General features: G+C 49.3%; 1 protein-coding gene across 4 annotated transcripts; it reads left to right on the plus strand.

Moving 5' to 3' along the window:
* The first annotated feature begins 321 nt into the window (after positions 1-321).
* Positions 322-13773, plus strand: NR2F2 (nuclear receptor subfamily 2 group F member 2). 4 transcript variants are annotated; one of them, XM_032342153.1, is made up of 3 exons: positions 322-1168; positions 8967-9494; positions 12305-13773. In XM_032342153.1, the coding sequence occupies exons 1-3, from the start codon at positions 1126-1128 to the stop codon at positions 12577-12579; spliced, it is 846 nt and encodes a 281-aa protein (XP_032198044.1). In that variant the 5' UTR covers positions 322-1125; the 3' UTR covers positions 12580-13773. The 4 variants fall into 4 exon arrangements, with proteins under 4 accessions (XP_032198044.1, XP_032198043.1, XP_032198045.1 ...); XM_032342152.1 differs by lacking the exon at positions 322-1168 and adding an exon at positions 6018-7393; XM_032342154.1 differs by lacking the exon at positions 322-1168 and adding an exon at positions 7952-8036.
* Positions 13774-15151: the final 1378 nt, after the last annotated feature.

Raw genomic sequence — 15151 nt, forward strand, 5'->3', positions numbered from 1 at the left:
TTTCCTAAAATAAAAGATCCGTGTTTCCCCATTATTCTTCTCTTAAAACAAAACAAAAAAATCCATTAGTTAAAACTGTATTAAAACTGCAAGAGGCAAGATAGTTTATTCTCAATTTTCTCTAGTTACTGTATTCCTGCTTCCTTTTTTCATTTGGGAGGGTGGGTGAAGGGAGGGGGTTAATTAAGCATTCATTATTTGAAGACTTGAAATTGGGAACCCCTCCCCCCAAAAGAAATAGGTTTCCTCCTCAGGAAAGTTCTAGAATGGAGACTGGAAAAGGGGGGCAGGGATCTGCAGGGGAGAGGGAAAAATCACTTGGGGGAACCTGAGTTAAAAGTAGAAAAATGAGGATTCCAACGGATTCCTAGGAAAAATGTTGCCCTCCTGTTTCAAGTTCTATCTCTGATCCAGGGTGAGGGGAGCCTGTCTGCCAGGCTGCTAGGCTGCTGCTTTTTCCCCCTCCTCTCCCACCTCTGTTTTTTTCCCAACTTGCTTTAGGATTAGCCTCCATCCCTCTCGACCCCAAACAGTGGAATTTGGCTGTGCCTCGGGTCGTCTTGCTTTGCAATATCGCCTATAGTTGTTGGCGGTTTTCTGCTGCGGCTGAGCCGTTTTGCTCCAGCCTCCGACTAAACTCATTAAGTTGGGAGATTTTTTTCAATTGGACGGGTGTTTTTAAAGTCTCGTCTTTCCAGCCCCAAACAAGGTGTAACAACGCACTCTTCCTTCTAAGGAATGAGATGAGAGACAAGGATCACTCCAGACATCTCCTACCTACGGTTTGGGGTTTTTTTTCTTAAAGGCGAGGCTTGCATTCCTCAGCAGCTATGTACAAAGCTCCCTGAAACCTCGTCTCTCTAAAGTTAGTGTGCAGGGTTTTCCAAGGCTGAGAACGCCTAATACATGGGGAAGCACTTCCTTAAGGTGGAAGATCTCTCCCTTCACCTTTCCTCTTTTTCCCTGCAGGCTAGTGCCTACTTTTTATCAGTTTGCACAATCGCTTAGATAAACACCGAGGAGGAGATTCTCTTTAATTATCAAAGACACATCTTTTCAGGGGGCCAACAAAGCGTTTATTTCACCCGCCAAACTAAAGGAGAGTTATTCCAGTTTAGAAGGAAGATGCAAGCGGTTTGGGACCTTGAACAAGGCAAATATGGTTTTGGTATGTTTACTTACAGTATTTTTTTTCTCTCTCTCTCTCCTTTCTCACTTTTTTTTCCTTGTGCTGTGTGGGGCTGGGGATGACTTGGGGCTTTTCAAAATATCGGTTTGCTAACGTGTATGAAATGCCTAGGACTGTGGTTTCAGGGGTTTGGGGAGGGGGGGCCGTCAATTCAATGCATTGCCATATTTTATTACATGTGTGTGATAGGAGAGGTGGTGGAGGGGGGAAGAGGGGGAAAAATACAATTGCAAAGCTGCCAAAATATGATTAAACCGAAGCGTAAAGACTGCGGTGCCTCCCCGTCTCCTCGTCCTGTCTCCTCAAACTCATTTCCTTCGATAGAGCAAACTAAAAGCCAGTCCTATAAGCGTGTTTTTCCAAGCAACAGACGACTCGGTTTTTCTAGCAAAGGAGCTGCGAGGCTCGCACTAAGTATCAGAATTTACTGTTCGATTTGCCTCTGCGCTTTATTTTGCAACCTTGTGCAACTGACAGCCAGCCAGGCAGGGAGGGAGAGGAAAGCTCTGCCCGGCGCCCTCGGCCGCGGCTCGGGGAGAAGAGCGCTCGGTAAAAGCTAGGAGGAGAATCGCGACGAGAAGGGTACTCACCATCGGGCGGGGTGGTGGAGCTGGCGTGCGGATTTCAGGCAAACGTTTACCTTTTTGCTGTCTATTGCAACCGCGTCGGGCTGACTTAAGAAGCAATTCTGTGCTCTGTCCAGAACGTTCAAGGAACGGTTCCTCATTTTTAAAAAGCCAGCGAGAGAGACGACAGAGACAGAGAAAGAAAAAGAGAGGAGGGGGTGAGGGGGACGCACATAAACCCAGTTCAGGGGGAAAAAAAAAATCATCACCTCTCCACCAGTGACTCGGGAAGCGCAGAGGTGGCGAGATCCGAGTCCGGTCCAACCAAGCCAGAGCCAATTAATTTTAAATCCGGAAGAATTATTTAGATTAAAATGTACAGAACTTTCATTCTGCTATGCCTACGTGAGCTCAAAGTCGTTTCCCTTTAAGAGCTCCTTTTCTTTTAAAGTTGAATTTTAGGCAGCGAGGACTCTTACACTAGGGGGCAGACAGATACTGTACTTGCTCCAATCTTAAGCAATTTTTTCCCTCCCAGCATATGCTCTGATTTAGCACTGTAAATTTTTCAGAGGACCCAACTCTGACAGCCCCTGGTGATTTTCAAAGTACCACAAGCCAGTGGTTAAAAATTGCATTGACTTGGAAGTTCAGAGGGACACAATGGAAGCCCCTTTCCCTATTCATGGAGCTCCAGTGTGGTGGAAGAGAAAAACACACACGGACTAGATTGAGGGAAAGGAGGAATTCAATGAATCCTGGTGGACAGAACTGGTTTCTACTGAGTTCAGAGCTAAACTCGGCATTTGCTGGGGTCTGTATTCATATTGTGATTTAATTTGTGGAGAATTACAGCCATCAGGCCACTTTCTGCAAGAAAATCATATTCCTGGGTGGGTTTACTTTTCCTTTTTTTTTCTTTTTTCACCAGAGTAAAACAAATGTTTTTCCAACTTTCTCCGGCCAAATTAAAGCTTGCCATTCCTCTCATTAAAATAAATTTACATCTACAATAAAAGACTGGGCTGGATTTTTTTTTGAACACGACATATTGATATTTATCTGTTAGTCTTAGAGCTGTTTATTCAAGGGAAATGAGCATCTCTGAAGAAGACATTTTAAAATATTCCCCCCCCCCTTTTTCCCTCAGTCTGCAGTCTTTCTCTTCTTGTATGCAGTAAAATTAACTATAATTGATAGGGTCATTTATTTATTTATTTGGAATTTTAATAGCATTCCCAGAACTGAATGAATCCTAAAATGAGAGTGAAATACCTCTGATTTCATGTCAGCCCTGTGGTCATGTGTGTAGCAGGCTTCAGTTCTGTAAGAGATGAGGAAATTCATTTTAAATCTGAGGCCATCAGAGCGCATTTCAAATACCAAAAATCTCTAAGTGTACCGTGGAAGCTTTTTCTCCTCAAAAACTTCCCACTTCACTTCTGTAAAAGGTGATCTTGCTATGGAAGTGTCTGCACTCAAAAGGCGAGATTAAGATTTCCCTACATTTATTCCCATCTTCTATTAAACTGAGATGGGTATGCCCATTAGATTTCCTATTTCAACACAGCCCCGCCACATCTCTGCTGAGTTTGCCCCTAATCTACTGACATTTGTAGCATTAGGCAATCCCTTGAATCATAGGGGTTGAAATGGAAGGGAAAAAAAAAAAAACAAAAAAACACCTTCTCTGAAATGATTTCTTTTCCATCCTCTGTCCTCTTTAAGAGAAAGTTATATTGTGTCTCTAATCAACCTGAAATTCTCAGCCTGCTTCTCTCTCTGTGGCAATCTCATTACACACCACGTTTATGATAGTTCAGTGTCCACTATGGTGGTTGTTTTTCTTTCTTTCTTTTTTTTTTTTTTAACTTTCAAATAATCCCAGCACCTGCAGCTTTAGTGAAATACGTGATTGCAGCGGAGATGGGGTGAAGGCTAAGAAGGCTTCAGGAATGAAGTGTAAGGGGTGGGGGGTGTTTCTCCTTCCCTAAAAACTAGCCCCTGTCTGCCTACATCTTTACTTAGTACCTTCCTTGTATTCTGTCTGTGTGTAAAGGGTATCAAGTGCAAAATGCACACCAGCACAGGTCAATTATATGTCTGGTTTATGTTTTTTTTTTTTAATCTTTCATCTCGTCAATTTTTTTGAACTATCAAGGATGCCTTCCTGTGGTCATTAATTTAGCCTTTATATGTGTTCATGTTTCCTGAAGCTCATTGTATTTTATGTCAAATATTTTAATTGTTCATAAATCTGGTTGGCGTTCCAGATTATGGTTTTTCTCGGTGCAAAAATGTGTATGATGGTGTCAAAATTTTGTTCCATAAATGTTGAACAGTCACAATTCACTAACTTCTCATAATCAAACCAAAAGTCTACTGCGTTGAAATATAGTGTATTCTGTGGGGGCAATTCTACCTGTTTGATGTTTAAAACCAAACGCTCTGGAATCCAGAGACACATCCATGCTGATGACTTTAGCACACTGAGCGGAATGGCTCAGGCTATGAAGTTGTTCTTACTGTAGTGAATCTCTTGAGATAGACCATGGCGTGTGTGTGGTTTTTGTGAGTTGTGCTTGGTATTATTCCCAATTTGGAGCAGAATCTCTGGTTGTGTTTTAATGACTATATGGATGCTTAAAAGGAACTTGAGGAACAATGAAGTTCGTACTCAACTGTTCCATGACCTAGTAGCACAGTCGCTGAAGTCTTTGTCTGTGTACATTGACAAATGTGCATCTGATACATGTGCGCTTACATGTGTGTACAGAGGGTAGGCACAGGGGAGCCTGGGAAGCTGCTTCCGCTTGTCCATCAGCGCGCAGAACGCTCTATTCACCTCTCTCCACGACTGGGTGTGTGGCAGGACGCCGGGCTGTGAGTTAGCTATAACTAATGAGAGAGGATAAAGTTGAGGAAAATTGATTTTAATTGCGTCATGACAATGAGATGAAGTCTACTTGTGCTTCTCAGCATCCGAGATGCTTTATTTGAGCAATTAAAATGTCAGGCCACATACCTGGGAAATGTTAACCCTACAAGGAAAAGATAGACGCTAAACGTCTTTTTTTCCTCGAAAAGGGAAAAAAGAAATAAGCCACGAAACCAAGCAAGTGATCAGAGTCGATTACGAGAAGGGTCTACCATCACCCGGATTTGACCAAATCTTTCGTTTGGTAAATGTCTCCAAGCTCGGTTCCCGGCACCTTCCTACCCCCCTACCCGCTACCCCTCTGCAAAGAAACCGGGGAACTTTTCTCTTTCTCTGGCATTGTGGGCACAAAGATGCGCCGGGAGTCCCGGGTGGTGCGCGAGCGACGGATTTCGTGGCATCGCCAAGTTGCGGGAGGCGAAGTCCTCGATTCCATCCAAAGCCTCTCGCGGAGCCTTTAAGAGGCGTTGTGTGTGCGCGCCGCGCTCCTCTCCCCGCTGGGGCGGAAACCTCCGGTGCGGGGTGCAGAGAGCTCGGGGGCCGCGTGCCCGGGGCCGGCCCGGCCCATCCCCCGCCTGGCGGTGGTGGCGGCGCGGCCGCCCCCTCCCCGCCCCCCTTGGCCCCCCGCGCTCCCCGCGCCGCCGCTGCTACGCCGCTCGCGCTAGGACCGGGCTGAGCTCGCGGCCGCCATGGCGGGGCCGCCGCGCTCCGGCCAATGACGACGAGGGGGCGGCGCGCGCGCGCCTGGCCAGGCCAACCCCGGCTGCTGCCTTATAAGGCGCGCCGTCACCATGGCAACGTGCGCTAAGTTGCAGCAGTCGTGTCAAAGTTCACTATATAGAGAGCTCAGTGAGCTGATCGCGGAGAAGCCACTTCTGCCAGCCCCGGCGCCTATAAATCGCATTCCCTCCCGCGCCCCCCTTTTTAGCATATTTGATCACTTTGATTCTCTGTTCTTTTCTCTCCGCGGTGTGTGTGTGCGTGCGCGCGTGTGTGTTTTCTTCTCCTCCTCCTCCTCTCCCCGAGTTGCCTCCTTTCTCCGGGTGCCGTGCTGCCTTTTTTCCCTTCTTTCATTCTTTCTCTCCGTCTTTTTCTCCCCCCTCTGCGCACGAAGGATGTGCTTCTAGGTGGTGATCTGCCCTCCTCTCTCTCTTTTATCATTTCTCCCCCGCCGCCGGCGAGTTGACTCTTTCCCTATGTGTGTGAGGCGGCGGCGGCAGCAGCAGCAGCAGCGGCTCCGGCGGCGGCAGCAGCGGCAGCAGCGGCTTCAGCGGCGGCGGCGGCGCTAGACCCGGCGGCTCCGGGCCCGACCCGGCGGCTTCGGCGGCGGCGGCGGCGGCTCCGGCGGCGGCGGCGGCCCGGGCGGCCCGCAGGGAGCAGCGAGCGGCCTCCATCCGGCGAAAGCGGGCGGCGGCGGCCAGAGCGAGCGAGGCGCGCGCCGGGCGCCCGTGGCAGGCGGCGGCGGCGGCGGCCCAGCGCCAGGACGACGCCGCGCAGCGCCGGACGCGGACCACTTTCATGCTGATTCCCCCGGACCCGGGCAGCGCTCCGGCCACTCCGCGGGCCGCCGGCCTCCGCCCCGGCCTGCCGGGCTTTCTGGGTGCGCCCGCGACCGGCGCCTCCGCTCTCCCAGTCGTCCTGATTTCGATGGCTTTCCTGAATGGCTGACTGTGGGCTGCCCTGGACTTGGCCCCCGGACAGTCGCCTCTCCTCCTCCTCTTCCTCCTCCTCTTCCTCCTCCTACTCCAACTCCTCGGCACACCAGCTCTGAGAGCGAGAGAGTGAACGAGAGAGGGAGGGAGAGAGTGAGAGCGAGCGAGATCTTTGGAGAGATTTTTTTTTTTTTTTTTTTTTTTTTTTTTTTGCCTCCTACTTCTGTCTTGAAGCCAGACAATCGACTTGCAGCTCTCCCTCCCCTCCCTCTCTCTCCACGTTCTGCTCCCACTCTCTCTCCCCTGGCCCCTTCCCCTCCCCTCCGGGCGGAAAGCCCCCCGAAACCAACAAAGCTGAGCCGAGGGAAACAAACAAAACAAACACACCGGGCCAGACAAGCCATCGACAAAACTTTGCAAAAGCAGAAACAAAAAAGGAAAAACTAATCAACCTCAACCAACCAGCCCCCGAGCCACCCGGGGCGCCCTCCCGCGCCCTCTCGCACCCTCGCACACACAAAAGGCGGCGCGCCGGAGCCCGAGACCCGGGAGCCGCCGCCGCCCGCAGCCAGGGGAGCAGGAAGTCCGGACGCGGCCCCCATAGATATGGCAATGGTAGTCAGCACGTGGCGCGACCCCCAGGACGAGGTGCCCGGCTCGCAGGGCAGCCAGGCCTCGCAGGCGCCGCCTGTGCCCGGCCCGCCGCCCGGCGCCCCGCACACGCCACAGACGCCGGGCCAAGGGGGCCCGGCCAGCACGCCGGCCCAGACGGCGGCCGGTGGCCAGGGCGGCCCCGGCGGCCCGGGCGGCGACAAGCAGCAGCAGCAGCAACACATCGAGTGCGTGGTGTGCGGGGACAAGTCAAGCGGCAAGCACTACGGCCAGTTCACGTGCGAGGGCTGCAAGAGCTTCTTCAAGCGCAGCGTGCGGAGGAACCTGAGCTACACGTGCCGCGCCAACCGGAACTGTCCCATCGACCAGCACCACCGCAACCAGTGCCAGTACTGCCGCCTCAAAAAGTGCCTCAAAGTGGGCATGAGACGGGAAGGTATCGGCCTCTCATTTCTCCCCACCCACCCCCCTCGCCTGGGGTCCCGGGGCCCTGGGTGCGTTTGGCTAGCCTGCTCTGGGTAAGGACGCAGAAGCCCCAAGCTCTTCTCTTCGTATTGCAGTTGAAAGGGGTTTTATACTAGAAACAAGTTCTGCACTGGAACCCAGACCCCCAAATCCGCATGCTTTGGCCGACTGATTTCCTCCTCTACTTTCTCTTCGGGCTGTTTCATTTTCTTTGCATTGATTCCGAGTTCATTCGAGTTCGCCTTTCTACGAGGGATGGGGTGTTGTCTGTTGTTGTTTCAAAGCCTGGTTTACTTCTCTGCCTTTCCTCTCTCTCTCTCTCTCCCCTTGTTTTTCCTGCATGTTCAACATATGTCCCTCCTCCCCACCCCTCTCCCCCAGCCCCCACCCTCTCAAAAAAAAAAAAAAAACAACCTGAGATTGTACTTTTGTACAGGAGGTTCAAATTACAAATGGCAATTTTATGCACTTCGCCGTATTAACGCTGCTGCCCGGGCAGCGCTCATGTGACCCTCCGTGGATTAACATTCTGCTAAAAAAAAAAAAAATACCTCTGTTTTCTTTTTTTCCTTTCACTTTTGAAAGGAGGAGAGCGCGCTAGGGAGCAGGGAAGGGTGGGCGAGGGGCCCTCGGCGGCTGCTTTCGCTCTGCGCGAGTTGGGTCTTTGTGATATAAAATTCGCCGAGCGCCGTGAGCCGTGCTCGGCCAATGGCGCGCACGGCGCCGGGCGCGGGCTCCGGGCTAGGGCGAGCGAACGCCGGGCTTTCTTTGTGTTTCTGCGAGAGCGACTCTCCCGGTCCCGCGTCAGATAACAGCCCGAGCCCCAGCCTCGCCAGCTCTCCCCGGCCCTCTCGGGCCCTGCCCGGGCTACGCCGGCGCCGGCCGCCTGCTCCCCGCCTCTCCCCGGCTTCCTCTCGCCTCGGCCGGCCTCTCTCTCCGCCCTCTCCCTCCGTCTCTCTTTCTTCGAGCACACTGATTAGGCTGCCGCCAGACCTCGGCTTTCCGCTCGTCTCTCACCGGGGGTTCCCCGCCGGGCTGGGGCTGCGGGGTTTGGGGGAGAGTTGTTCCGGGGTGGCCGCAGGCCGTCTGGGGTGAACCCTGGTGTCTTTCTGCAAAAGCGTCTCACCCTCCCCCCCCCGCCACCCAGACTCGCCCCTCCCGCTCCCTCTCCTCCAATCAATAAGAAATATCAGCTGTTTAGCAGTAAAGAAGAAAGGTGCCCCCAGAACGCTACCTCCCGCCCCCAGTGCCGGGGACCCCGAGGCAAAGCGGTCAATTCTGGGTCCTCGGCGGCCCAACCCCGAGCGGGTCTCGGAGGCAAGTGTGCCGTTTTGGCCGCCGGAGCCTGCTTGGGTGGTGGTTTGAGAGCAGCGCTGCCGGGCTCCCGGTGACTTCCAGGTCTGTGGCCCTGGCGCGCCGGGGACAGGGGCAGGCCTGCCGGTAGTGGCGCGTCTCGGGGGTCTGGGTCAGGTGGGGGTCGGGCCGGGGGAGCTGGGGGACGAGGCTGGTCATTAACGGCGGGGTGTCTCCTTTCCTCCCCGCAGCGGTGCAGAGGGGCCGGATGCCGCCCACCCAGCCAACCCACGGGCAGTTTGCGCTCACCAACGGGGACCCTCTCAACTGCCACTCGTACCTGTCCGGATATATTTCTCTGCTGCTGCGCGCCGAGCCCTACCCCACGTCGCGCTTCGGCAGTCAGTGCATGCAGCCCAACAACATCATGGGCATCGAGAACATTTGCGAACTGGCCGCGCGGATGCTCTTCAGCGCCGTCGAGTGGGCCCGGAACATCCCCTTCTTCCCTGACCTGCAGATCACCGACCAGGTGGCCCTGCTTCGCCTCACCTGGAGCGAGCTGTTCGTGCTCAATGCAGCGCAGTGCTCCATGCCCCTCCACGTCGCCCCGCTCCTGGCCGCCGCCGGCCTACACGCCTCTCCCATGTCCGCCGACCGAGTGGTCGCCTTTATGGACCACATACGGATCTTCCAAGAGCAAGTGGAGAAGCTCAAAGCACTGCACGTCGACTCCGCCGAGTACAGCTGTCTCAAGGCCATAGTCCTGTTCACCTCAGGTAGGAAGGAGCCCTGCCCTCTCAGTCCAAGGACTTCTAGCTCAGAGTTAGGGAACAGAGAACTTGGGAGTCCCCAGCCTGGGCCCAGCCTCCCCCCACCCCCACCCCCTTGAAAGGCCAAACTGTTGAGAGCAAACTTGGGAGTGGGAACTCTGTGTAGGTGCTGGGCCTCACCAGGCCTGTCCAGGGGACAAGAGGGGAAGGCTGGACTGCAGGAAGATTGCTCCAGACATAGGCTCTCAGAACGGGCCATGTGAAAGCCTCTTGAGCCTGCCAGGCTGGGATGCATGTTCCTGCTCCCTCCCTTAGCCCCCGGCCTTCTGGGCCAGCTGGGCCTGTGCTGTCTCCCCTGCCCCATGGCTCGTTTTCTGTCACCCTGGCTGAGCCTCTAGGAGATGCCTCTGGGCACTGGAGCGGTCCTGGCATCATCTCTGCAGGGGAAAGTTTGCCCCTGCAGGGGAAAAGTTTGTCTGCTAACTCAGTAGGAGTTAGAGCTCCAGGCAAATCCAACCTGAGGGCAGCAATTTAAAAAATCATATTCTTATTAAAACAATGCAGACTGCCAGGAGAGGAGGAAAAGCTTTCAGGAAGGGGCAAGAGAAAGAAAGGGGCCATCGTAAGTGTCCAGAATGTCTGCGAGGGCTGGAAGACTCTGGCCTCCTGCTTTCTCTGCCCAGGCAAACACTTAAGGCAATTTTCAAACAACCCAAAGTGTATGCCAACTGGGGCTGGATATGAATGTTGCCAGAGATATAAAACCATCATTGACTGCATTATGAAATCTAATTAGTTTGTATGTAGTTTAACCTGTGTGAGTAATAGATCTAATATTAATTAACTCTTGAGGCCAAATGATTTTTGAAGGTGTCTGGCTTTCCACTTTGGGCCACACCTGAGCCTTTTGGCTGCCTCCAGGCTGAGTTCAGCCTACCCCAGGTGGGTGGAAATCACCCCTTCCGCCTTCTGGGTCTAAGTTGTCAGCTGATCCCTTTGTCATGCCTGAGAGGGGAGAGGGGTTCCCAATTCAGAATAACAAACATTGGGATGTTGGTAGGGCTTAGAACCTAGAAACTGCAGTTTTTACAGCTTGTAATCTGGACACTAGGAGCGCTGAGTAGTTCCTGTGGCAGACAAAAAGATCCACAATTTCTTCCTTATTGTTTGAAGGAAATCTAGGGGCCCAAGTCATTAGCTCAATGGATGGCAGGGTTCTGAGCCCTTAACCCACTGTCTGTTATACCTTGCTGTTTCTCACACATCACCCCCCCACACAGCCACCCCAAATTCTGCCTTTGAAAGTCCTGAGGTAACCAATGAAAGGGCAGTGTCTGGGTGAGGAAAAGCTGTGTGGAGAGAGGCTTGGATCTGGAGTATTTTTCTCAGGGGAACTGTCATAACTAGAACATTTGCCGGATGCAAATGTGCAGGCAGGATATTCCCATACCCCACAACCACCTTCACCCCCATCCCACAACCCTACTACATCCAGCCCAGGAGCCCAGATGAGGGGGGTGTTGTTAATTTCTCAATATCATTGTTAGCTCTCAACCTTACTCTTGGTCTTTCAAGGAAAGAAATGCCTGATACTGTCTCAACAGTTTAATTTATTACTATTTGCAAAATGTAGAGGCCTGTGTGGAGAATGCAAATCGCCTCACAAAGAGATAAAGGTCCCTCTTATCTGATTCATAGGGAGACACACAGTGTACCAGTGCAGAGGGAGGGAGTCCTGTGCAAACAGATCTTTTAATTCCTGACCACAGACACCTATGCATTCTTTACGTGCGGAGTCCTAGATGCACACAGGAGGAAATTGCATATGTGTTCTGGTTCTTGGGGTGGAGGTAGTGGCGGCTGTTTTCAGATGTCTGTTTTAAGGATTCACAATATGCATGTGTTCGCCCCAGTCTTGTCTAGGGAGCCCAAAAAGGTCAGGTCACAACCTGCACCGCCTTCACTGAGAAGCCTCTCATTTCAAAGGCACTTACTGTATTTTTCACATATCCGAAAGAGAAAAGTGTTTTCCTGAAGATAACAGGGGAGGGGTTTCTTCTTGGTCGGACCTGGGTTTTATAAATAAATAAATAAATAAATAAATAAATAAATAAATAAAGGGGGTAAGAGAAAAAGGGAGAGAGAAGAAAAGGGGAAAAAGAAACAGCTCAAATGAACAGAGAGATCACAGTTTGCATGGCTGCCCTTCAATAGGGCTATACTGACAAGATCAGTTTTAAAGGGCCACTTAAATCAGTTTCAAAGACTGGAGAAAAATGAGTCGCCCTCTTTGGGGAGAATCTGAGGCTGGGTCGTGGACGCCATTACTAGAGGCTGGGCCAGGTTGTTGCCCTCCCCCCCCCCAACTATATAATTATAAGCCAAACTATTATTTACAGACGAGGAGGGGGAGGAGCCCTGGCAGTTTTGGTTTCATCTGTTTGTCTGTCTGTTTACTGACTTGAGCCAGATTTCACCCAATGCACTTTGCTTGGGGCCTCCCAGGGACCCAGCCTGAGGACTGGGACAGTGAAAGCCTGCAGTGCACTGAGCTTGTGTTTGACTTTAAATCAAATACCCCAGGATCATCTCCTGCTCTCTCCACCACCACCACCCTGCTCCCCTTCGCCCAGGTTTTTAGCACAGAGGCATTTGCTCCAACTCCGGTCGGGGCAGTTTGACAGCCCTGTACACACACCTCATGTGACCCTTTTCAGACCTCTTAATCTGATGACTGAATTCTTCTTCTCCTTCCCCTTCTTCTTCTTCTTCTTCTTCTTCTTCTTCTTCTTCTTCTTCTTTTAACTTTCTTCCAGATGCCTGTGGTCTCTCTGATGTAGCCCATGTGGAAAGCTTGCAGGAAAAGTCCCAGTGTGCTTTGGAAGAATACGTTAGGAGCCAGTACCCCAATCAACCAACGCGATTTGGAAAGCTTTTGCTTCGCCTCCCTTCCCTCCGCACGGTCTCCTCCTCAGTCATAGAGCAATTGTTTTTCGTCCGTTTGGTAGGTAAAACCCCCATCGAAACCCTCATCCGGGATATGTTACTGTCCGGCAGCAGTTTTAACTGGCCGTATATGGCAATTCAATAAATAATAAATCAAAATAAGAAGGGGCAGTGAAACAGAGAGAAAGAAAAGGCAAAAGACTGGTTTGTTTGCTTAAATTCCTTCTGTTAAGAAAGGATATAAAAGGATGTTACAAGTTTGCTAAAAGAAGAGAGGGGAAGAATTTAATGGACTGTGAATTTCAAAAAAAAAAAAGACTGTCAAATGAACTTTTACAGAATGCATTAAAAAAAAAAACTCCTGTGTCGGTCAGAGCAACTTGCTACTTATCATTTTTGTATAAAAAGGAAATTAGTCTTTTTCTTTTTTTGGTAAATTTTTGAAAAATATTGCTAAAAGTGCATTTAAGGAGATTGGGAGAAAATTAGCAGAATGGAGAAAGTAAGTCTTTTTTTTTTTTTCCAAATTATTAATTGTCCTGTGTCTATGTACCTCTAGCTGTTCTTTTTTGTACTTTTCTGGTTCCAAACCAGTTTATTCTGTGGTTCTATAATAAGTTTTGATATAATCTTGGCTTCTTAAAAACTGTGTATCCTTAAAATATATGTTCTGCAAGAATTAAAACTGAGTCCATGAAAATATCATAGGAAGACATAAAACTTTAAAAGGCAACTCAGAGATGATGGAAACGCACTTAGAAGTGGTGACCAAAAATTTTAGGCGAAGTTGAGCACTCTTAATTTGAGAACTGGAGGAACCACATACACTTAACTTCCCAACCCTGCCCCCCCCAAAAAAGACACCATGACAAACCTAGCTTTTTAAAAATATTTTAAGAAAGAGAATGAACTGTGGAATTTATTGGCAGCCAAGGAATGTGTCCAAGACACATGCTGAGGTTTTGAATAAAAAGTGAACTTTTGTAATTTGAATTGGGTCCCGCTTAGTTCTTGAATTGTTACGAAAATCCTATATCTGTTTGTATATTTGCAAACCCTTTGTATTATAATTGTTGATATTTTCCCTTTTTAAAAAATACCATTGAAATCAGCATGACAAAATAACACTGTTGGCACTTATAGGTAACGTGATTGATTCAGTATCTTAGAGTTTACAGTTTGTGTTTTAAAAAAAACTGAAGGTTTTTTTTTTTAAGTGCAACATTTCTGTATACTGTAAAAGTTATAATAACTGAACTGTTTGGTCGAGTCTTTGTGTGTTATATTCCAAGGAAAATTGAAAGTATTCAGAAATTAAAATATTATTTGATATCTGAAATCTGTTTGGCTGTCCCCACTCACTGTCTTTCTCATCGAGAAGAGCCCCTGTGAGCTCTCGCTGAGCCGGGCCCGGGGGTCCATTTGTTTACTGCCCTCAGTCAGTTTGTTCAAAGGTGGACTAGTGTATTTGCCTGTTTAATTTGGGTGTGTGTGGGGGGGAGAAGCTGAAGTTAATGGTTTATCTATGGTTTAGGAAGTGCCATACTGATATAGTAAACCACCCCCATTCACTTAATCCTCCTTTTAATTAAAAATGGATTTTCCAGGAAAAAAAGGCCCTTATATTTGTCACACTTAAGTGCCTGCTTAGGGAAGGTATTGTGGAAAGTATTAGAAATCTTGAGATCAGTATCTATTTTATGATCAGAAAAAATACTGTTTTGTACATTTCTGACAGTTAAGCAGAAGACCGTTCTAGCAAGCTAATCACAGCATTGTAAATAGAGGCAGTTGTTTGCAGTGAGTTTTTCCTTAAGTAGGTTTGATTTTTAAAAATACTTTGTGGTTCTCATCTAGCTTGGTTGTTGAGAGGATTTCAAATTCAGTGATGTAGCTTAGAGTGCTGAAGGGTCTGTTTTTTAGTGTATATATGATAACTTGCCGTTGGCCTGCCTTTCCCCTCCCCCCTTTACGTTCATTCTGTGAGAGCATGACCACAGGTCAAGGGAGTCTTTTCCACTGGAGTTATGTACATAAAAACACATCGACATTTTGACATTTCGGATTGTGTAGATACAATCTGTACTGCTCTTGGGATCCTTTGTCCTTAGAAGCCAAATTAAGAAAAAGAAGAGAAAGAAAGAAGGAAGGAAACTTTACAGAGTATGCTGATTTGGAAGTAGTAACTATTTTGTTTTGGAGTCCCCCGCCCCTTTCTCTTTTCCTGGTTTGAAGGAAGCTCAGTGTGTGGGAGCTTCCAATTTTGCTCTTATTGAGGCTTTCCAGCATCTCCTCCCCACCATACTTCACTATGTTGTAGTTTTAATTTTAAGAGCGGGTGGGTAGGGGCGATGGAAGAAAAGGGATCATTTTGTAAAGTGTATTAAACTTTGATAACTCAGTTCCAGTCAATACATGCAGACCAGAAAAATCTGTCTGATTTGTGCATTTGAGCAGAGTCCTCCATCTGACCCCCAGCTTCTTTCTGTAGATATATACATACATAAATACAAGTATGTTCTTAGGGCAGAATATCGCTGACCTTTAGCTCGAGGTTTGTCGGTTGTTGTTTATTTTCTCCTCTTGCAAGTGCTATCCATGTGAGTGTGTGAAGTTTCTCTAATAAGTAAAACACAGGCCCCTTTCCTTGTTTGTTTTGTGTTAGTTTATTGTAAACAGCCATTTGTTGTAAATTATTATTGGCATTAAATTATAAT

Source organism: Mustela erminea, chromosome 5 (genome assembly GCF_009829155.1).
Source record: "Mustela erminea isolate mMusErm1 chromosome 5, mMusErm1.Pri, whole genome shotgun sequence".
In the NCBI taxonomy this organism is placed as follows: Eukaryota; Metazoa; Chordata; class Mammalia; order Carnivora; family Mustelidae; genus Mustela; species Mustela erminea.